The sequence below is a fragment of the Leuciscus leuciscus genome (genome assembly GCF_965113295.1).
Source record: "Leuciscus leuciscus genome assembly, chromosome: 11".
Taxonomy (NCBI): domain Eukaryota; kingdom Metazoa; phylum Chordata; class Actinopteri; order Cypriniformes; family Leuciscidae; genus Leuciscus; species Leuciscus leuciscus.
The window spans coordinates 27,613,915-27,637,039 of record NC_138735.1 but is presented as its reverse complement, the minus strand read 5'-3'; the positions used below and the strand labels follow the sequence as shown (position 1 = coordinate 27,637,039).

At 36.7% G+C, this 23,125-nt stretch overlaps 2 protein-coding genes across 5 annotated transcripts in view; one reads left to right on the top strand and one right to left on the bottom strand.

Annotated features, from left to right (window-relative positions):
- Nucleotides 1-7,503, top strand: part of sntg1 (syntrophin, gamma 1) — a 50,017-nt gene extending 42,514 nt beyond the window's left edge. For both annotated transcript variants that reach the window (XM_082184128.1, XM_082184127.1), the window contains exons 17-19: nucleotides 734-826; nucleotides 1,962-2,072; nucleotides 2,402-7,503. In XM_082184128.1, the coding sequence (XP_082040254.1) occupies nucleotides 734-826; nucleotides 1,962-2,072; nucleotides 2,402-2,584 (387 nt within the window). In that variant the 3' untranslated portion in view covers nucleotides 2,585-7,503. The remainder of the gene's footprint in view (nucleotides 1-733; nucleotides 827-1,961; nucleotides 2,073-2,401) is intronic.
- Nucleotides 5,317-21,570, bottom strand: pcmtd1 (protein-L-isoaspartate (D-aspartate) O-methyltransferase domain containing 1). 3 transcript variants are annotated; one of them, XM_082184175.1, is made up of 7 exons: nucleotides 21,231-21,570; nucleotides 18,504-18,598; nucleotides 13,829-14,321; nucleotides 12,782-12,884; nucleotides 11,412-11,583; nucleotides 10,805-10,928; nucleotides 5,317-8,437 (listed from the first exon to the last, which is right to left on the bottom strand). In XM_082184175.1, exons 3-7 carry the CDS (start codon nucleotides 14,133-14,135, stop codon nucleotides 8,064-8,066), a joined length of 1,080 nt encoding a protein of 359 aa, XP_082040301.1. In that variant the 5' UTR covers nucleotides 14,136-14,321; nucleotides 18,504-18,598; nucleotides 21,231-21,570; the 3' UTR covers nucleotides 5,317-8,063. The 3 variants fall into 3 exon arrangements, with proteins under 3 accessions (XP_082040301.1, XP_082040300.1, XP_082040302.1); XM_082184174.1 differs by lacking the exon at nucleotides 18,504-18,598; XM_082184176.1 differs by lacking the exons at nucleotides 18,504-18,598; nucleotides 21,231-21,570 and adding an exon at nucleotides 20,205-20,451.
- Between the last annotated feature and the right edge of the window lie 1,555 nt (nucleotides 21,571-23,125).

The following is a 23,125-nucleotide window of genomic DNA, read 5'->3' as shown; positions in this document are numbered from 1 at the left end:
CATAGGCAACACTTCTGATTTTCATTTAGTTTAAGTTTTTCAACTAATATTTATATTTAATTATATTTAAGCTTTATTTAAATGAACAGAAATGTTTTATTTTTAGTTAACGGTAAGAACCATTGTGTGAAAGTATCATTTAATTATGTGGTTATAAAATGCTATCTGTAAAATTAGCCTTGTTAGCAATTTCTTTCCAAAAATATCTCAGAATACTTGACATCTTACAATATATAATTTGAGATTTAGTGGAAATTATATTTAGCTTCTGTAATTCATGTATATACGCTGTTGAACATTATTAGTAGACAAATTAAACTAGTGTGAAAAGTCTTTTAATACTGTATGTGTTCAACTGTATCAAATGTCTCCATATTTGAAGAAACACCCACATGTACAGTATAGGATCCAATTATGTATATTTCAAATACATTACATAATATGCAAGTACGGCATTTATTGTCCTGTAGAACTGAAGCGAATCTATATTCCATATTCTAGCAAGACAATAGCAGGACAATTTCATATTCATGGAAAACACAAATAAAATCGCTGCCAATTTGTCCCACTAAACCAAACTATCGTGCCAAAAAAAAGAAAATTGTTTATTTTTCTCCCAAAATAATTATGCACGACACTTATCATCCTAATGAAACATTTACGAGATTGAGATGTTTGCGTGTGCCAGTCTGTCTCCTGTCTGATTAACAATGCCAAGCATCTCCTGTTTCAGTGTAAAACATACGCTTGCATTGTGGACAGTCATCTCATGGGACTCACCGTTGATTTCGGCATGGGCTTCGTGTGCTTCGACGCCGCGTCAAAGGTGAGAGTCTGCAGTTCTTTGAAGATACATGATCACTGGTGATTTATTTTAACATCAAGTTCTCATTAGTTAGAGCTACTCTGTTGCTATGCGCTATGTATTTATATCACACTAAACATTTATAGAAACATGCTGTCAACTGTATGTTTGGTAAACATACATTAACATTTGCCTAGTATATTACTGATGTAGTTGTTGATAATATTGAAGATGCTGTCACACTGTGTGCGTATTCTTAGACAACAGACTGTTATTTAAAGTAATGTTTTCATACAAACAAGGTTCAGAATAAACACTACATTACCAGTTAGTCTTTAACTTTAAACAGATTGATAGAGATGCTCTGTTGTGACGTCAATATTTCATCAATATTTATTTTCGAATTTCGTGTGGGTCACACCTCAAATGTCAATTTTGAAGCTATTGTGTTTAAAAAAATAATAATTTTATTGTTTAAAAGTTTTCACACTATATAATAAGAAGAAATGTTTATGTCATCATATTAGAATGATTTCTGAAGGATCATGTGACACTGAAGACTGGAGTAATGATGCTGAAAATTCGGCTTTGATCACAGGAATAAATTACATTTTACAATATATTCATATAGAAAACTGTTATTTTAAATTGTAAAAGTATTTCACAATATTACAGTTTTTACTGTAATTTAACCACATAAATACAGCCTTGGTGAGCATAAAAACATTCAAAAACATTTAGAAAATCGTCCCCAACTTCTGAACGGTACTGTGTGTTGCTATTTAGTTTGTTTAATAAGGTCATGCACATAAATTATGACTGTAAGAAAAAAAAAAGAAAAAAAAAAAGCATAGCAGCTTCAAAATGCACTTTAGAAGTATGATTTATGTGATAGAACAAAACATCAGAAGTCTCTTCAAGTCATGTTCACTGCAGACTTTATTTTAATAAAAAAAAATTGTATTCTACAAATCCATTGGAAAAACATGAGGGAAACATGTAAAGGCTAAAAACAAATCCAGTCGTTGTAATAATAAACAATTACAGCTTAATGGGTAGTATGAAAAATTAAAAAAGTTAGTTATCAAACTTTGAGTAGAAAAGTTTTTCATGTCTATAGAGTTATTAATATGCATAATTTAAACCTTCATTACAGGCAGTGCTGTGGAGATATAAATTCTCTCAGCTTAAAGGATCATCAGATGATGGAAAGAGTAAAATCAAATTCCTGTTCCAGAATCAAGACACAAAACTTATTGAAGCAAAGGTAAGTTTACTCTTCGCTTTTGTTTTTGTTATTGGCTTCATATTCTGTTTATGAAAGTACAAATTGTTTCTCAATCTTCAGCATTTTCATATAGCAGGAATATCAAACACTTTATGGTAACCTCAATTCTTAGAGAACTTTTCGAAACGTCATAATCTTGCAAGATAAAAATAAAGTGCGTTGATATGAATTTCCTGTTTGATTATTTCCCCCCTGTTGGCTGTAAGTATAAGCACTTTCATGCACCAAGTTTGATTTGATTTCTGCTTGAGGCTTCCTCCTATTCTCCAGCAAACCTTCATGATAATTTCCCCCCCTGATGCTTCCAGGAACTGGAATTCTCCAACCTCTTCGCGGTTCTCCACTGCATCCACGCGTTCTTCGCCGCTAAAGTGGCTTGTCTGGATCCCATGTTCGTGAGCAGCCGAAACGCCACCCTGGCCCCTGTGGTGTCCACGACCTCCACCTTAACCGCCCCACCACAGATATCCAAGATCAAGTACACGAGCTGACAGACTCCAGTGACGTATCCTCTCCTTCCAGACAGTGAACAGGTAGGATGAGAGGAACCAACCCTGACAAACAGCTGACACACAGTGGAAGTCCACTTTGAAATGGACAATTCAAGTACGTAACATTGAGAACCTCGCTATGTTCTCCGTAAGGGAAACTCAGACTTAAGCTGGGATATGAATCCTGAACATTTTAGCGTTATGTTTCCAGTTGAAGACGTTCCTGGATCGCTTTCAGCTGCAGTTACCGGGTCATTAGAAAGTTGGACTCCTCCCCTTTGATACCGAGCCATATCAGTTTGCATTCAAATGATATGAACACTTCTTTGTGTGTACTTTTAAAATATTATTAAATCTGGTAAGCGATTGGAATGAAGGTGTTGTGAAACTGCCATGAAGTTCTTGAGCCTCTGTTTGATTTTTTCAAAATAGTAATTTAGTTTACCATCCAGGCAGCAACATCGTGCCGTGTGGAATCCGGATGTGGGCCGGATCTGGGCCGACTCTATGTTGCGTTCTGGGCAATACCAGCCATCTTAAACTTAAATTTATATTAATAAACACATTTTCTGAATGTTGGTTAGATATCTACAGAATCCCGCATATGACATGCGGACCAAAAAAATAAAATAAATATATATATATACATATCCTGGTAGCGAATTAAGAATTAGTTTTCTCGTTTCAGTTAAATCGTGGCCACAAATTAAGAATTCGTTCCCTCATTTTAGTAGACTTTAGCCATGTTTAACTAATTCATTCCCTTGTTTTGATTTAACTAAAACAAGGGAATGAATTATAACAACGTGGCCATGATTTAGTAAAACAAGGGGACGATTTATTGTATCATGCGCACGATTTACTTAAAACGAGGCGAATTAGTAAAACGTGCTGATATATTAGTAAGTCATGGGAATTAATTGTTAATTCGTGGCCACGATATAATTAAAAAAATGTCCCTGCATGTCATGTGCGGGCTCTGTAGATATACCCAAAATTGGCAAAGCATAACCTGTTATCCTGGTTGAAAATGTTAGTTTTTTAATCCAAACATAAATCGAGCATCAACTCTCACAATGTTTAAATCTGTAGAAAAACTCAATGCTATTAAACGGACCGCCTAGAGAAGCAGACTGGAGAATGTGGGATAATGGAATTATTTTCATATTGTACCTATTTTGATACTTTATTAAAGGTTCAATCATGTAACTGAAGATAAGCTGGAATTGACATGACTATGATGCACATTTGAACTTTCTCAAGGGAAGGACATACTTGCTATTAAAAGAAGCGCTTGACTTTATTTTTTTATTATTGTTATCCAATATCTAAAAGATATATTAGTGCATAAACTGGTCATTTTTGCAGTCAAAATACATCTACCTGTTAATCTAATAAAGTCAACATGAAATTAAAACTGACCGTATTTACGTTTTCCTGTGCATGATCCATCAGATTTGTCTTGCTTTTGTCTTTATACGTTGGTTACTGTCATCTAGACTGTGTGGGCTGTTAGTTCAAATATTTAGACATTGTTGTAGATAAATCCTCTATTATATGTAATGCAGCCTAAAATCTTGCCAATATTAACTCTTTCCCCGCCAGTCACTGCTTTGATTATAGTTTTGATTATACACTGTTTAATGTTATTTTACATATGCATCTGCTTACATAAGCAATCGCTTGTTTCGCGTATACCAGTTAAAAACACGAAAAAGCCGGAAATTTACGTCAATGGCAGGGAAAGAGTTAACACACTAAACACTGGTTAACATTGATGTTATAAAGGTTATTGCGAGAAACAATTGAATCAATTCTGTAATGCGCATTTTCCGCAATCAGTCAATTCCTAATCCTGATTCACTTTTATGTGGTTATATATGTGGTTTCATGTTGACTTTAATCATCATTTCTCAAAACTCTGTACATATTTAAGGCTGCTGTCATTTAACGCATGCTAGAATCACAAACTGACATGTAGGAATAAGATATGTGTTATCTAGCATTATGGCCAAAGCTTTAAATTCAACTTTAGACATTTACTCATGTTAAAGTACTGTATGTAATTGTACTAAAAAATACAACACCTCCGTCAACTACCAACTTAATTGGGCTCAAAAACGTTAAATAACAGTCCACAATGTGTCTTCCCCCCCAACCTTTGTAATATTCTCCCCAAAAATGTAACCCTTTATTGGCCACCATGCTGCCACCCCAAAGCTAATGTAGGACCCGACAGATGGAATAATAAATGTGGTTTTACTGAGAAGCACTTTTTGCGCCATCAATCTTGTCCTAACCCTGGTTTTTGTCCCGATGTTGAGTGTTTAGTCTATGCAAAAGAGAGATTTGTGATTTACCCCAAGCTGGGATGTCTTTGGATAAAGATGGGACTGGAAAAGCAGAGGTTGAAAAGAATTCTTTTATTTTTAGCAAACTATGATTTGTTTTAACAAAGATGTATAGTTAATAAAGATTTTATAACGTGTGACCTTGTCTAATCTCAATTATTTTTGTGTGTGTGTTCTGAGGTTTGTGTGTTTGCAAATTTCGTCACCAGTAGCGCACTGTACACACACTGCCCGATTTTTAAAAATGTTTTTATATTGGCCTATATATCTATATCTATATTTTTTTATTTATTAAATCATGTATTTTTGTAACTACTGTACATTTCAACAAATCTCGTGACACCATATGACAAACACAGGCGTAGTAAAAAACATAACAGGTTGGCTATAAATATATTTAATGAAAAGATGGTTGAGAAACAAAGCATCATTACAGTCAGTGATACACTTGTGAAAAAAGACACTCGTGTGTCTTGACAGGGACCGTCTGTGGAATTAGACCTCATGGAACGTTCTCACAACGTTCTAACAACCACAAACTCATTGGACAGATTCTCCTGGTTGCTCTTATCTTGAGACACGGTCCGGTTTTAGCACTTCAGGGCAACTTTACACGACAACTATATGTAAAAAAAAAAAAAAACGGAAAGGTTTTCCTTTAATTTTTTTCTCGTACAGACGACAACGTTGTCAAAACAATCCCCGTTCACACGGATAAGTGGAAATGATTAAAAACGCTGTTATGCTGCCCGGCCAGTAGTTGGCGATATCACTTTGTATCACTACGTGCATGCGCATGACGTCACCGTTGTCACAAATTCGCATTTTTGTAGTTTACACTGAGACGATAACAGTATGCTAAAGTTTGCGTTTTCAGGCCCCTAAAACGTCGTTGTCGTGTGAATGAAGAGCAAAAACACAGAAAAGGTTTTCCGTTTTTACCATCACCATTTTCAACTAAAAACGGAAAAAAGCGTTTTGACCGTTCAATTCACACGACAACAGCGTTTTGAAAAATGCTGAAAATATTACAAGATCCTCTCAGAAGAGTTTATAATTAATAAAAGATTACACTTAAATGTGTCATCCGGCTGTCTTAATGAAAACAAAAGTTTTTTTTTTTTTTTTTTTGAGTTGTTTTGAATTTAAAAGCTGTTTTGAAAAGAACATTTGTGCTGGTGTATGTATATTGTACCTTAACCTGTAAGGACGAATATGAAGAATCATTTGGGTATTTTTTACATTCTCCCTGTTACCATCATTTCATAAATAATAGGAGATAGGCAATGACTTAAGGTGCTTAAAAACCCAGTGTCTTTATGCAAGTGTGCTTATAAAAATTTTAGTCACGTTTTCTTTTAGAAAACGAACAAAAATATTGATTACTCATGGGTGTATGATTCAAATTTTTTGCAAATCGTGGTTCACAGCTGTGGCGTTACAAAAGCTATTTAACATGAATGTGTCCCACCCTAATGTCCTGTATTAAAACAAAATACATCAACAGACAAAAGATACCCGTGTTTGTCAGGCCATTTCATGGAGTTATTTTGGGCAAAAAAATAAAATAAAATAAATATATTCAGTAGGCCTACCACCCTGAAGAAGCTGCACAATAGATATTAATACACATTTCAGAAGAAAAAACAACTTGTTCTTCACATCATGTGTGGCCCCCATAAGCGTCAATGACTTTTTTTCAGTTTTATGATGGTTTTATCAGGGCCTCAATCATCCTGATCTCAACATCCCATAACCATTGTGGGGAAGAACTCAAACGTGCAGAGCATGCTGGGAAACCAAAGAACATACATGACCTGGAAGAGGACTGTTGTGGGATGAACCAGAGATGCACAACCATAACAAAAGTATATGAACACTAAAAGAGGCGACACACAATAATTAAGAACCAAGTGTGAACTTCCAAAAGAATCATTAGTAGCCTATAAATTCAGTTATCATTTAGTATTGTGGTGTAAATATGTGTTATGATGATATAGTTTCATTAGGGCAGTACTAAAACAGCTAAATTAAATTCTAATGAATTTAAAAACAATATTAAAAAGTGTAAATGCATCTACTGAATAATTGTTTAAGTTTATTTTGCATATTAAGTTGTTTTAGCTCCTTCAGAGCTGTACTTATAATGATCTTATTTTTTATTTTGCAAATTCTAAACATGAGTAGAACTGTATATCTGATTTAGAGATGATATTTGGGGTGTTTTTCAATATCTCAAACTGTATTTTTTGGGAAATGTGACAAACATGATAAATGTGAAATTCTATTAGATTCCATTTCAATGTAACAAAATCATTTACAATCAACTGAATAATTGAATATGGTGACAATATATTCCAAACAAGTTGTTACGACAGTGTGAAATCACCGATTACAAACCAATACAAACAGTGACGTCTCTTACATTTTATGATCACAAGCAGAAACTGGAGTGTTAGGTCTTCAGGACGACTCGCAGACGAAAGGAACAAGCAAAAAAATTACATCATCTATTAAGAGAGTTCAATATCGGTACTTACAAATGTGACTAGAATGTAAAAAAAGAAATAGAAATGCAAAACACAGGTCAAAAAATCCTCTCTAGATGGAACTTCACTAAAACAGTCCAAAGATATACCGAAAGCATTAGCATCATAAACAGCGAAAACTCCAGAAGGTTCGGAGAATCAAAGAAGGCAAAAATCAATCCCAAAATAATGACTTGAGTTTTTCATTCTCTCTACAATTAAAAAAAAGAACGAAAACTGTCATTACTGGTCTTACATTACAAGCCTTTGAAAAATAGCTTCAGCAATTCTTCCGTCACATTTAGAACAAACTCTTCTGAATACAAACAAAGTGAGCTAGAAGCTTCTAAACCTCAGTCTCCCTCAGTTCCTCGGTAGTCAAAAATCACATTCAAAATGTGAATATTACAACGTTATGAGTCATTAGAACAAACACAGCAAGCACATTCAAATCAAGTCTCTTGGAAACGCAGCCCAACCCCATTTAAATGTTTAAATTATGCTACATTATCAAAAAAAAAAACAACTATGAAACTCAGGGTGAGAAGCAGTCTGAGAAGGAAACCACCACCGTAGATTAATGCTTAGACTGGACGAGTGTTATTTCTCACGGTAGTACAGCAGGTAGGACTTCAGCGACTCGGGAAGCGGCAGACTCAGGATTTTGTCTCTCAGATGGTTGACCTGCGGTTCCTCGGGTTTGATGGGCTCAATGTCTTTCTCCTGCTCCTCTTCTTTGCTCTCCTCCTCGATGCATTCGTCCTCCTCGCTGTCCATGGGTTGAGGAATCAGCTGGTTCCCGACGAACACGTAGGTGTTGATGCGGCGGCGGCGGCGGCAGCGCCTGCGCTTGCGCTTCTGGGACGATCTTTGCATGTTGTTGCGGCCGGGGTTCTCGTCGTTGGTCAGGTTGCGGAGGGTTCGGCGGATGTAGATTCGAGCCAGGTCCTGAAGATTCCTCACGCTCAGAGCCGCTGAGGAACAGACAAGTAATACAGGTTAACGAATACAGGTTGTTTTCTCAAATCTCATTTGTGTGTACAACCAATTTGTTTAAACCTAAAGTCTTACTTTCCCAGTTGATTACTCACAGCACAATAAAGGGATAGTTCACCCAAAAATTAGGTTTGTTCTTGCGCGTCAAGCAGCTTCTGTTTATGTTCGCTGATCAGTGTTTATATGTGAGTAAAAGCCTAAATTAAAGGTGAACTAAGTAACTTTTTTTACCTTAACTGAACAGCTTCGGAGTCATTGGAATGGTTATATTACTTATTTCGGGTTGAATGGTGGTCGTTTCGCACCCCCCTGGTGCCCGTGAGCGGAAAATACGCACTTGCAACTTTGAGCCGGCGGGCCGCCGGCCGCTGCGTCAGGAAGTCTCGCGTGATATCAGGTCTCGCGATGTAAACAATTGCTTTACGGCCAAAAGAAATCTGCTAAAATTCTGTCATTATTGCGCTCCCTCACGCTGTCCGAACCCGAATGAAGAAGACGTTTTAAAGAATGTCCCGTCTGCTTTGATGTCGTTGATCTATAGCCTCTGGTGTCTGAGAATCACCAACGAGTTTTTACAACAGTGTTATCAAATATCTATTCCGAAGCTGTGGGGGGAGCTCTAGAGAGAAACCTGCGAGCAAAAAGCGAGAATACAGCGAAGAAGTCCCGAAGCTACTGAGTGCTGCTTTAAATCTGTTCATCATATAAAGCGATCGAGTCTGTTTAGAAAATTTGGACTAAACTTCTCAATTCACATTGATTAGTTGTACGATCTCTTTATGAACTTTTTGAAGCGACAAAGTGGTAATTGTCTCGTTTAAATATGGAAATAAGGCATCCAATTAAATATGAACAAGTTTGCATATATATTTTCAGAACAGAATTCGGAATATTGGATAAAGCCAGGTTCAAACTGCTTGCTTGATTTTGTTGGTATATTAAAGTTAAATATATATATACAAAAGTCCCACTGTTAAAACTGTCACTTCATAAATCAGAAAATAATGTTAACATCCAAGAAACAAGTACATTTTCAACATGTTTTTAGGAATAAAAAGCTATATAAATCAGGCAAATGATATATGAACAAACAGACCCCTCTTAAATAAAACTGTAAAGTTTGGTGTAAGAACTACTGAAGTGGAGATTTCTGGCTTAGTGCATGAGAAAAAATATAATTGTGAGAAAACGGTCTGTAAAGATATGTATTGTTATTGAAGTCTAGTGATGCAAATAGATAAAGTGTAACAAAATAAACACTCAATTGTGTATTTTAGATGTTTTCTTTGAACTAGCCTGAAAGAAGACATTATGGAAGCCCAAAATCTGAAAATTGATCAGTGCATGAATTTTTTTTTTTTTTGTCTGTTAATGTCATTACTTTTCTGAATGAATCAGGTTAATCAATTTAAGAAAATGGCCTGTAAATATATGTATTGTAAACTACAGATGCAAATAGATAAAATGTAATAAAAGACGCACTTAACTCTTCCCCCGCCATAGACAAGATTTTCCGTCATTTATGACGCAATGCTTCCGGCATTCATGTTCATTCATATTCATGTTTTCACTCAGTAGGGGGCGCTTTTACGCATCTTCTAAAATAGTACAGCATCTCCGGATCCAAAAACAAGCAAAGAAGCAGAAACAAGCAAGAGAAGATTGCTTATGCACATGTAAGCTAACGCGATCATCAAACATTAAACAGCATATAAGTCAAAACTGCCTAACGTTAGCGAATGTAAAGTTGAACCCACAACGAGGTGTACGACTGAGAAGCTTCAGGGGTGTTGATGAACTATAATCTATATTTTGATCATCGTTCTGAATCCTATCTGAACAAAGTCTCAGACAAAAATGCAGTTTTCTCAGCATTTTGTCCAAAATGTTTTTTTTAATGAAACTTACCCACATTTTTTGTTGTTGTTGTTGTTGTTGTTGTTGTTGTTGTTTAAAAGCAGAGACTTTGTTCTTTCTTTTAAAATATGATATGTTCCAATATTCAAACAAAATATACTTGGGGCCATGAAAGTTTTGTGAAAATGATCAAAAATGCTAGTGGCGGCTGGCAACTTTTTTTTTTTTTACGCTGGCGGGGAAAGAGTTACATGCGCATTTTAGATTCTTTCCACTAGTCTGAAAGATATGTGGAAACAAAATCTCAAAATTGCCCAGTGCATGAAAACCCCCCCAATGGTTTTGCCTGTGGTGTCATTCACACTTCTGAATCAATCGGGTTAATAATGCATGAATAAATCAGTCTGTAACATTGTACTTGGAAACCTCCCAAGTGGCAGCTGATTGGACAGAGCAGTGTGAGATCATATTTAGGGGCGGAGACTCACGGAGTACCACAGCTTCAGTCTTGCAGCCTTCTGTCCTGTTCTGCTGAACAAGAGGAGCAAATGACACCGCCAGGATATTCTTACTCTCCCAGGAGCTCTGACCAGTTCTAGTTATCTGAGTCAGCTGCAAGAACACATAAACACTGAATGAGACGGACTGTGTGTACTCATCAAGAGGTCAAACATTTGATTTAAGACATGAGGTGCGTCCCAATTCGCATACTTATGCTGTATTCTATGCCATTCTATTTGTTCACACTGAAAATTCCAAAAAGAAAAATTGCACTTAAAATACCCGGATGATGCATTTAATTTACAAAAAAAACAGGTAATTGGACACTTCATGCACTCAAGTTCAACTGTCATTGCTTTAATTACATAGTGGAGGGGGCGGGGCTATCAGACTCCAATGTTGAATGACAAAATGAAGAAGAAAAGTAAAATTAATTAGTGATGAAAAAAAAAATCGAGCAGAATTTGAGACCAACAAATGCAGATCTTTGGGTTTATATTTTGTTATCTAATGCCATTCATACATTTGTGACCAGTGTGACTGAAGTGTCCAAACACTTTTAGGGCCCGCTATATGCATCATCCTGTGGTTTACCTGATCCTCTATTGGCATGACCAAAATTCCTCCGACTTTCAGCAGGATTTTCATATAGTTCTCGTGGTCCTTCTGAACTCCAGCTCCGCAGTATATGCGTTCGTACTGGTGACTGTCGGACGAAATCTCCAGACAGTTCCCCACGACAAAGTGTGGTTCGCAGAACTCAAACCTGAAACGACACATTTTTAACACTGATATTCATTTATAGAACTTCAACACAATTTGCTGTTTGTTTTTGCAAAACCTATATGATATCTAAACCTTATATGATATCTATACAATATTATGGTCACTAGATATGTAGTGAAATGGTTTTGCAAGATTTATTTGTCCATCAGGTAAACCTGCTTTTCAAATCACTTCGAAGTAATAGCACACCTCTTTTTAACTATAGCCTATAATCTGAGTCATCATTAAGGCCCATGGGACAATGAAGGAACCACACAGCAACCAAATGCTATGTGCTAGCATTTAGTCAGCGAGTTTAGCACTTCAGAACATGTAATAGTCTATTTCTGTGGATGAATAAAAAGCAAATATTCTTGTATTACCTCCTAGAGAACAGATATGATGCCAAAGAGAAATCAGACATATTGAGCTTATTATAAACATGAGTCAAAACGTGTTTGTATTTGCTTAGAGCCACTAGGCAGCTGTTTTCGTTGAATAGTCATAGACGTGTAAGATATATCGATATCTAATAAAGTGATTCCAACAAGAGAGCTCCCAAAGCTCCGCAACATTGATTAAGCAGCCTTGTTTTGGCACATGGCCTTCTGTATGAAACACATGCTTTTATGGATTGTTTAATAGCATCAGCACTGTCTAATACGTCATTACAGCTCTTTCTCCTGAACTTAATAACCCTGCTCTCTCTGGTGCATGACGAAAACAGATGTTTGCAAGCAGCAAATGCCAGTGACAGCGTTCAGGGAAACCCATTTGTGTGTCCAATACTGAAGAGGACTATCTGACCTAGCGGTTCTGGTTTTGACTGGTGTTCACACAGGTGTGCAAATCACTCAGCAGACCGAAGAGCTGACGTGCGCTTGAGGCATTTATTCATTGAGCCTGTGGTTTGGGGTTAGCTAGTGCATTCTTTGTGTCACATGGAAGATTATTGGGCAGGGGCTGACTAAATCAAAGGTAAAAAAACAAGTGATCTTTGAAGTGCATAACCACAGAACTGCGGTAGGACTAATGTGGTTTGCTTGAATCTCCGTTTGCCTCCCTGGAAGCGGCTGCCAAGTAAAACAAAGCCATTTCGATTTCTATACTTCTGGTTAAATCGCCACTTCTTCTAGCCGAATCTTTACATTCACACTCAAATCTACAGAAACACAATGCAAAATAAGGGTTGAACATGCCTGTCAAAGCTGTCGCTGTTTTTAATGAAGTCATCGAGTCTTTCTTTCGCATACTCCACAACATCCTTATGGAGCTCAACGCCATGATTTACTCCAAACGGACCTGCGAATGATAAGAACAACAGGTCCCTGGATAGGTTTTGGGTCCATCATTCAACATAAGCATAAGCACGCTACAGTTCAAAATGTTTGTAAGATAAGAAAAGTAAGAAATGTCAGTATGATAAATTTTTTTTTTAAGAATTTATACTTTTATTCAGTAAGGGTGCATTAAATGGATAAAAAGCAACATTTTATAGTGTTACAAAACATTTCTATTTCAAATATATAATTTGTTCATTAAAGAATCATAAATAAATAAAAAGTGTACCATGGTTTTTATATTAGAATGATTTCTGAAGGATCATGTGACACTGAAGACTGGAGTAATGATGCTGATAGAAATAGAAAACTTTGAATATATTAAATATACAAAGAAAATACTATTTTTATATATATATATATATATATATTATTTTAAATTGTTATAATATTTCACAATATTACTGTTATACTGTATGATTTCATGTCTATAGCACACACAGTACGAGGTGAGTTATGTGTCAATTTCTGCCAATGTTTACTACTTAGGAGTTTGTTCGAATCCCTAAACCTAAACATGAGCAATAATATTAATAGTGATGAAAATATCTTGATATGCGTCAAAATGCAATTACTACCATGCAGAATGTTCTAACAAAAAAAGTGAAATAAACAAGAGAATGAGAGCCAAAAAGCTGATTTATGCAACCTAAATGTTTTGTGATGGTTCTTAAATCCTAAATAGTCTTTTTGTTTTTGGTGCAAATTTCTTATTTCATCTTCTCATAATTTATAGTTTTTTCTTTGATTGATTTCTTTTGAATTTGAAATAAATTAAAAATATTGTTGAATTATATCCTCAATATCTGCTTGTTTTCCTTATTATCGTTTTTATCTAAACCCTAGAAGGTTTTAGAGCGGTTAAAATTAGCCTAATTCAGAGCCTAAAATTAGAGTGGTTCTCACCTATGATCAGGCCCACCATCGTGCTCAGGTATCCTGTGCCACTGCCGAGGTTCAGGAAAGACAAACCCTGCTGGAGTTTCAGGGCTTCCATCACCTCGGAGTAGATGCACGGCGCTGAGAGGTGTATATTCCCATGCTTCCACGCCAGGTCTTTGTATGCATTGTCCCTGTAGCCCTCCAGGTAGTAATCTCCACGGTCTATGGCCCTGAAGGCCTGCTCGACGCGGTCTGTGCGGATGTACTGGGCTTCCTTCAGGTTGTCTATCAAATCGTCATTATCCTCGCCAGCACTGACTGCTCCCCCCATGTTCCCCCAGACAGGCAACGAGAAAGAAAAAGAAACAAAAAGAAAATGCAGAGGAGGTGAGAGACGGGTAACTAGACCGGTCCTCACATCCAGATGAAAGTGCTGGAGCGATTCTCCACAGGGAAGCCCAGTCGTGATGTCTGTCCCACACAAATCACCTCAGACCATTCTCAGCTACGGCAAGATCTGAGGATTGAAAAACAAAGGGTGACAGTTTAGACCTCTCTTTCGCACATTTCAGTTTACCCTTTTCTCTGGAGCACAGCTGGAAAAAAGAAGCCATACTGCGCGCGCCACCTGATACCTGCCGTCTTTGATTCTTCAGCTAGGTGTTGTGTGTACCTGATGGTACATGCCTGATGCAACCAGCTTTAATATTGCAGAATACAGCTGAAGTCCAAGTCTGAAGTCTTGTTACGTGTTTCAAATGATAATGCCAGTTATTAATCAGGACATTGGAAATTCTGCTTCCTAGAAATGTTATGCACTTAAATGAATATCCTTTCAAAGCAAGAGAAAAGTAAGCATGTTTGTGACATTTGGGCTGCAGACAGGGCATTCAGTTTCTTCAGCTCATTGGTAATTGAGTTAAGCTGGATTGCTGTAACCTCAAGGATTTTCATGAACCTGAACCAGATCTGGATTTACACAAAGAAAGAAACATGAGGCTTGTTTACTTAATGGTTCAGCGAGTATAAGAAAAGCCCAATTACTGTACATCGAAATGTCTCTATTTTCCACTCCAATTAAGGGTGGCTTTGCAAAGGACCATCCGTCTGAAAAGAACCCATATTTTCTTTGTTGACATACTTCCTATTGATATTAAAGAGCTCATCCCTTTTTAAATATATTTTATATCGTGGTTTTTTTAAAAGTCAAAAGGCTTTAGTTTACATTGCAACCAATAAATCATGATTTTCTACTTGCTATTGTCAGAAGCAGCTAGCATTAGGAGTAGGGCTGCACAATATATCGAAATTATCGTAATATCGCAACGGCTTGCAATAACTGGGGTCATAAACAAAAGACAAAGAGAAAATCACTCACTGCTCTTGGCTGAAGAACTTTTGTAGCTTTAATAAGAATCAGTATATATTTAATTCATACAGTGAAAACTAAGCAGTGTTTTATTTTTTACATTTGATTATTCAGTTTCTGTTGTTAAATAACCCTAATGTAGGCCTTCCTGAAACCCTAAACCCCGTGGTTTACACTGATGTTAAAATAACTCTTCTTATGCTACAGTAAAACACTGCTGTTCACTTTCAAAAGTTGTAGGGATGTTTTCTAGTATGTAGGATGTATCGCATATCACGTTATTTAATGAGTTATCGCATATTGCATTTTTCTTCAATATCGTGCAGCCCTACTTAGGAGTCGTTCTCATTCTTACAGAGTGACATTTGCAGATGTCAAATAGCAGATTTACAAGAAAACCCTGAGACTTTCACATGAAAACAAGAACATTTTACTAAAAAGCACAGGAAAACAGGGTTTTGTGTATCCATGAAGGTTTTTTGTGCAGATGTACAAGATTTTTGTGCATGTCTAGAGCAGGTCTCAGGGCATTTTCCTGTAAATGACACTTTAAAACTGTGCTCGACATTAAAGCTCGTCCACTTGTCTGGGACAAGTGGATTTTATGAAGAGGCAAGTGAAAGAGAATTTTACTTGCCCGACTAGAGATGTAGCCTGATTAAAATGTCAATAGCAATGATGCACCAAAACTTCCAAAAAATGTCAAATGAGTGCAACAGCACACACAAGCTAATATAAGCACTCACATAAGCTAATATAAACATAATGTGGTAAAATATATATATATATACACACACACACACACTCACCTAAAGGATTATTAGGAACACCATACTAATACTGTGTTTGACCCCCTTTCGCCTTCAGAACTGCCTTAATTCTACGTGGCATTGATTCAACAAGGTGCTGAAAGCATTCTTTAGAAATGTTGGCCCATATTAATAGGATAGCATCTTGCAGTTGATGGAGATTTGTGGGATGCACATCCAGGGCACGAAGCTCCCGTTCCACCACATCCCAAAGATGCTCTATTGGGTTGAGATCTGGTGACTGTGGGGGCCATTTTAGTACAGTGAACTCATTGTCATGTTCAAGAAACCAATTTGAAATGATTCGAGCTTTGTGACATGGTGCATTATCCTGCTGGAAGTAGCCATCAGAGGATGGGTACATGGTGGTCATAAAGGGATGGACATGGTCAGAAACAATGTTCAGGTAGGCCGTGGCATTTAAACGATGCCCAATTGGCACTAAGGGGCCTAAAGTGTGCCAAGAAAACATCCCCCACACCATTACACCACCACCACCAGCCTGCACAGTGGTAACAAGGCATGATGAATCCATGTTCTTATTCTGTTTACGCCAAATTCTGACTCTACCATCTGAATGTCTCAACAGAAATCGAGACTCATCAGACCAGGCAACATTTTTCCAGTCATTTTGGTGAGCTCGTGCAAATTGTAGCCTCTTTTTCCTATTTGTAGTGGAGATGAGTGGTACCCGGTGGGGTCTTCTGTTGTTGTAGCCCATCCGCCTCAAGGTTGTGCGTGTTGTGGCTTCACAAATGCTTTGCTGCATACCTCGGTTGTAACGAGTGGTTATTTCAGTCAAAGTTGCTCTTCTATCAGCTTGAATCAGTCGGCCCATTCTCCTCTGACCTCTAGCATCAACAAGGCATTTTCGCCCACAGGACTGCCGCATACTGGATGTTTTTCCCTTTTCACACCATTCTTTGTAAACCCTAGAAATGGTTGTGCGTGAAAATCCCAATAACTGAGCAGATTGTGAAATACTCAGACCGGCCCGTCCGGCACCAACAACCATGCCACGCTCAAAATTGCTTAAATCACCTTTCTTTCCCATTCTGACATTCAGTTTGGAGTTCAGGAGATTGTCTTGACCAGGACCACACCCCTAAATGCATTGAAGCAACTGCCATGTGATTGGTTGATTAGATAATTGCATTAATGAGAAATTGAACAGGTGTTCCTAATAATCCTTTAGGTGAGTGTACTTCATACTTGCTTCATTCTTGAATGAATCAGCCATTTGAACAAATCGGTTGAACGAATGATTCAATGACTCACCCATTAAGAGTCACTTGCCGCCACCTACTGTACTCTGGGGTTTGGGCCAAATTACGAGCCCTCGGACAGCACGCAAAATACACAGTCTTTATCTGATCATTTGTGAGTGTGAACTTGTGAATTATTTTAATTAAATTTAATTCTGATAAAATGTAAGAATTTGACATGAAAGATGACATACATTTGATAAGGTTTTGAAAAAACTGCCCTAGAAATCAATTTGAAGGGGGTAAGAGCTGATAAAACTAATATATTTAATATACTGATATATATAATAAATATTGCTTTATTTTATAGTGTTTTAAATGTCTACATCGCCATAATTCCCTTGTTCTTATCTTTTCTGCATTCATCTTTCTTTTCAGCGTTTTCCTGTATTACTGCCCTTTGAGTCTCCTGCACTAAAAATACTGCAGGGAGGGATCTGGGTCAAACCTCCTACTCTGTTTTGTACAAGACCTGATTGCAACCCTACAGAGACTCTCAGTACATCAGTATACAACTTACAAAAGAGAACGGCATCTATTACATGTCTTTCTTTCTAACGCTGGTTGGACACCATAAATCAATAACGCCATTAATATAGGGGGGTGAAAAGGATGCTGGTTTTCCGAACACTGCTAACTGGTTTTGTCAGAGAGCAAGTTGAGTAACTCCTGGATTGTTGTCAAGTTAATACTGGAACTTGAACAATGAACTGGAACAGTTTGTTATAAAGCTGAGCTGATCCGTCATTAACATGTTTTAACTCGCTGGTTGCATAATTGCAACATTATCACACTACACTGATGCTCAGCCAGAATAAATCTGTTTACAGTTCCTCTGTACTTTTCCAGTGAAGATAAAAGCGGTGTGATTTCCACTATCTCCATGATTTCTTCACACAGTATATTATGTCACACTGCAGGATACTACTGAAACTTCACGACCTGTCAACTACACATTACAGCATACATCCGTCATGTCTCCTATCACAGAGGACACGTGAAGTGTGTGAATAGTCTACATACGAAACGGAAGCTCATGTCCTCGCATTGACTCCTGCACCGCATGTCTGACCCAGAGAAAGCAGAAGCCTCAAACTCTCAGCGGATTCATTCCAAACCTCAATGAGAAGAACTGTGTCAGAGAGAAACCCCACCAAGGAAAAAAGAAAAACTGCTTTGGGTGTGTGTGTCCACAGTTTGCAGTGTATGTGTGTGTGTTCACTACTAATTAGAACTACTAATGTGTGTGTACTAACTTGGATGGGTTAAACACAGAGGATACATTCCAAGTATGGGTTGCTTGCCATAGTTGGCCTTCACGTCACTTCACTTCAGTAAAACATGACCCCACCTGCAGGGGACATAATAATAATAATAAATGTTCAGGTCGTACTTCTTCACCCCAAAATTAAATAAATAAAAATATTTTTATTATATAAATATTAGTTTTAATTTTAATAGAAATTATAGTTTGAATAAAGAACATTAAGTATTAAAGCATTCCCGAAATGTAAAACATTCATAATTTCGTATTTCTTTCATTTGATTTTAAACTATGACCTTTACGTTTCATGAGATTCACCTAATAATAATAATAATAATGTTCAGGTCATATTTCACACAAAAATTGTAAACAATGTTTTTTTGTTGGTTAATATAAATTATTGTTTGAGTTCATAATAATAATAATTACTGAGATATAAAAAAAAATGACATGCATTAAAGCCAAAGTATTTAGTATCACATGACAAAATATTTTAAAATGTATTCCTTACAACTTTGTTACTTAATTATTTATAATTGTTTATTAGCAACCAAATAAACACTAGTTGAGACTCTAGTGTAAAATATTTGATTTTAAGAGCCAACCTACAGCTTCAAGGGAGCAAACATCCTTATAACTTGTATCCATATTTTATATAAATTTATCATTTATTAATTTACATTAATATTACTTATTATTTCCCATGCTCTTGCAGTGCTTTACTCCTGTGGTTCAATCTTATGATTGTTTGGCCTTCACAAGATGTGAAGAAGAAAGAATGTATCCATTTCAAGGTTTCACAGGAGGTTGGTAAGCAGTTTGGTCATGTTTGTGCTGTTCAGATGAAGCCAGACTATGCACAGAGAAAGAAGCAAATGAGATTATTCAATACATTTTGTTAAATTACTTTTATGATAGAATGGAAGACGACCATCATTGTGGTGGAGAGAGAAGTTCAGCACAGCTGGATCCAATATTCCTAGAGGTTGAGATCTAACAAGTGTGTATTCATTAGGTAAGATTTTTTTTATTGTATTATTAAGTAACCATTCTAATCTGTAAAAAATTAAAATAAAGCATTTAGAGCTGATGGCCAATAAAAACTGTTTATGTTGTGGAAAAATGCCTATGAATAAGCACTGATATTTAAGGAGCAGTTACTTGTGAAACTAAACATATAAGTCCCGGTTAGGCTGTGTACATGTAATTACATATAATATGTAATAGTACAGTATATGTGTACTAGTAACATAAAAAAAATAACTATTTAGTTGTAAGGAATAATAGCCTATTAAAGGGATAGTTCACCCAAAAATGAAAATGTTGTCATTACTTACTCGCCCTCATGTTGTTCCAAACCTGTATGAGTTTCTTTCTTCTGTTGAACACAAAATATGATATTTTAAAGATCATCGGTGACCAGACAGTTGACAGACTTCCATAACTGTTAGTGAAGAAAAAGTCGATTGGGTCCATCAACTCTCTGGTTACCAACATTCTTCAAAATATCTTATTTTGTGTTCAACAGAAGAAAGAAACACATACAGGTTTGGAACAACATGAGGGTGAGTAAAATTATGACAAAATTAAAAAAAAATTGGTTGAACTATCCCTTTAAAAGCAGCTCGCCATAAGAACGCCATAACACTCGGCTCTCAACAAATAGTGCGGCACCAACATGTCATAAGAATACCTTTATATTCCTCTGAACGTTGTTTCTGTCGTAAGTGAAGAGAAATGCCATATTTGGGACGCTTTCGTTCGTTTGTTTACGTTTACGACCGATACACATACAATATGGATGGCGTCTGGCTGCGTGACGTCACCCGCTGAGGTCCATCCACACACGTAAAGATCTACATTTCACGACGCAGTCGAGCTAAAGGATTTATAAAACACTTCACATAACCGCACTGCGTTTAATACAGTGTCCAGCGACGTGTGCAGTGCTTAATACATTCACATATTATATCTGAGACAGTAAAAAAAAGAGAGAGAGAGAGAGAGAGAGAGAAATGTAAGCGTTTCCCCATGTTTAGATCCGCCATAATCTCTAAGCTGGACTTGCTTTGCATACATTATATTACTTCAGTAACTCCACAGCTCTATTTAACAGGGTTATACAATAACGTGACATTTAAAATATTGACGAAAAAGCTCGCGGTGTGTCGTGCATATGGCCTTTGTTTTTATGCGTGTTGTGCAATGAGCAAAACATAAAACAAAATATATGAAAAAATAAAAAGCAAGTTATTAAAAAATACAGCTTCAGATATAGTTGTTATACGTTACTTGCTATTGTTAGTTGTCTAATAAGATTAGTAAACTTGCAGCATCTGGTTAAAATGCTTCCGCCACCGACTGTAATTCAGATGAAAATAAACTGAGAGCGAAGGGGAAAAAAGTCTAGTTTTTCAAATACTTCAGAAACCCATGCGGTTAGATAACATTAACGCTGCAGGACTGGGGAAACCAGTAAGACGGCGGCATTGTGTTTGACCTGGTACATCAAAACACTTAAGACAATAAAACATTTGTGCATTCTTCAAATCAGCCATTTTGGGCTTTTCTGCGAGCATTAAACCATTACAGTAAGTTAGCATTTAAATGTCTGCCACATGCAGGCTAAGTTACATCTTCCTCAGCTTGCTCAGATCAACGCAAAGCAACAAAACAAAAATGTCGGCATCATCTTTGCGGAAAAACAATGTTCACTGACCTTTATAAAGCCATGAATCAATCTCAGGCTTTGCACTAGCCAAACAGACTGGATGCACATTAAAGTTGGTGTTTTTTGAGCGTACTGTTGATTATGTATAGATTTTCGTGGCGTTGAACAGCCAGCGCTGTTTTTGTCGAGGAACAGCTGAGAGGATGTAAACAGACGTCACGTGGTTCACAGAAACGAGGCTGCGTTCTAATCTAAATTATTATTTAGATACACAGTATATTGCGAATTAGAGACAACTTCTGGGATAATACGCCAAGCCAATGCTATTCTAACAGCTTTTTCTGTTTCGGAAAGCAGTTATTTTTCCTCGCCTGTATTCACACATGTCCCGCCTCCTGAGCCAGGAGCCAATAGGGGCTATTGGCTAGTAGCCCAAGAAGGCGGTCAGGGATTGGACAGTTTAGGAGTCGTTCATATGACGTAGCTATCATAACAGGAGAAGGCGGGACATGTCGAAACATGAGTGAAAAAAGGTTTTCTAATAAAAAAACTGGTGGCTTGCCTTTACAAATTATATTGTTAAAGGCATTAAGAACCCATATAAGCATTTATTTATTTTTAAACCCTCAACGTCAACCAAATGATTAGCTACTGGGTTTAGCAATGAATCAGTGGTTATATTTGAGCAGCTGGGGTCAGTGTCTGTTATGGTAGATTGATTTATGAAGATAATTTTTTGGCATTGTAATCTGTTGACAGTGGGTCAACATTCAGAAGCACTTAAACCTCAGTTACTCATAGAATAGAACAAGCATGCCTTCTTGTTTACATCCGAAACTCCCACCATGTGCCTTTATGGTTGCATCATTGCATGCCAGAGTAGTTTGAACACAAATGTACCTGCCGTCTGGCACATATATATATATATAGGCCTGATTAAGGGTTCTGTTGGTAGCATTTGGCCATATGTCAGTTGTCTCAGTCTGACTGGAAAACAGTATTCATTTACCACGATGACATCTTTTTATTTTCCCGTAGACTGTTGATCCCTCTTTCCCCTGTAAGATCCACTTTTGTCAAACTCTACTGGGAAATTAATATTATGAAACCACTTTAAAATTAGCATGTGTCCTTTAATACATATGGATATTACGTTTCAACTATAGAGGACGATGCTCCAACAGGATTGACTGCGTAACACGTCTTTCCCAATCAGGCTTTGGAAACATCAGACCATGATGTTCAAACTCTACAACATGGGCAATATGTAACAGCACTTTCATCCAGTGGAATTCTGGGTAAAATGATCTCAAAGGAAGGGGTCATATCAAACTCCCCTTTAACCCTAAAATGCATAGCAAACTTTGCCCTCCTGGAATGCATATAAAGATCAACAAAGACAGATGCAATAAGATGCAACTTCTTTAAAACGACTTGCTGATATTTGAATGATAATTAAATTATGGGGTGTTTGTGTGTGTGTGTGTGTGTGTGTGTGTGTGTGTGTGTGTGTGTGTGTGTGTGTGTGTGTGTGTGTGTGTGTGTGTGTGTGTGTGTGTGTGTGTGTGTGTGTGTGTGTGTGTGTGTGTGTGTGTGTGTGTGTGTGTGTGTGTGTGTGTGTGTGTGTGTGTGTGTGTGAAAGAGAGTTTACTCAGCTGTGAATTTTGTTCTCAAACTATTTCTATTTATTACATACATAATGTAATAATTTATTGTTCTAAATAATAGTCTATTATATTATTAAATACAAGATAATAAATATTACATACAATAATAAAACATGTTTTGTTTAATATATACTCTTACGTGTGTATATGACAGATGCTCATAGCTATTTATTACATTAATATAATAACGTAATAAAGTATTTAATAACAGTCTATTTTTGGGAAAATAACATATATATATATATATATATATATATATATATATATATATATATA

What these genes read in the sequence shown, in the direction of transcription:
- pcmtd1 (XM_082184175.1), bottom strand. Translation starts at nt 14,135, where the DNA reads ATGGGGGGAGCAGTCAGTGCTGGCGAGGATAATGACGATTTGATAGAC. An exon ending in TCATGCCAATAGAGGATCAG is followed by an intron (nt 10,929 to 11,411) that starts GTAAACCACAGG and finishes GTGTTCTTGCAG; the next exon opens with CTGACTCAGATAACTAGAAC. An exon ending in GACTGAAGCTGTGGTACTCC is followed by an intron (nt 8,438 to 10,804) that starts GTGAGTCTCCGC and finishes TCTGTTCCTCAG; the next exon opens with CGGCTCTGAGCGTGAGGAAT.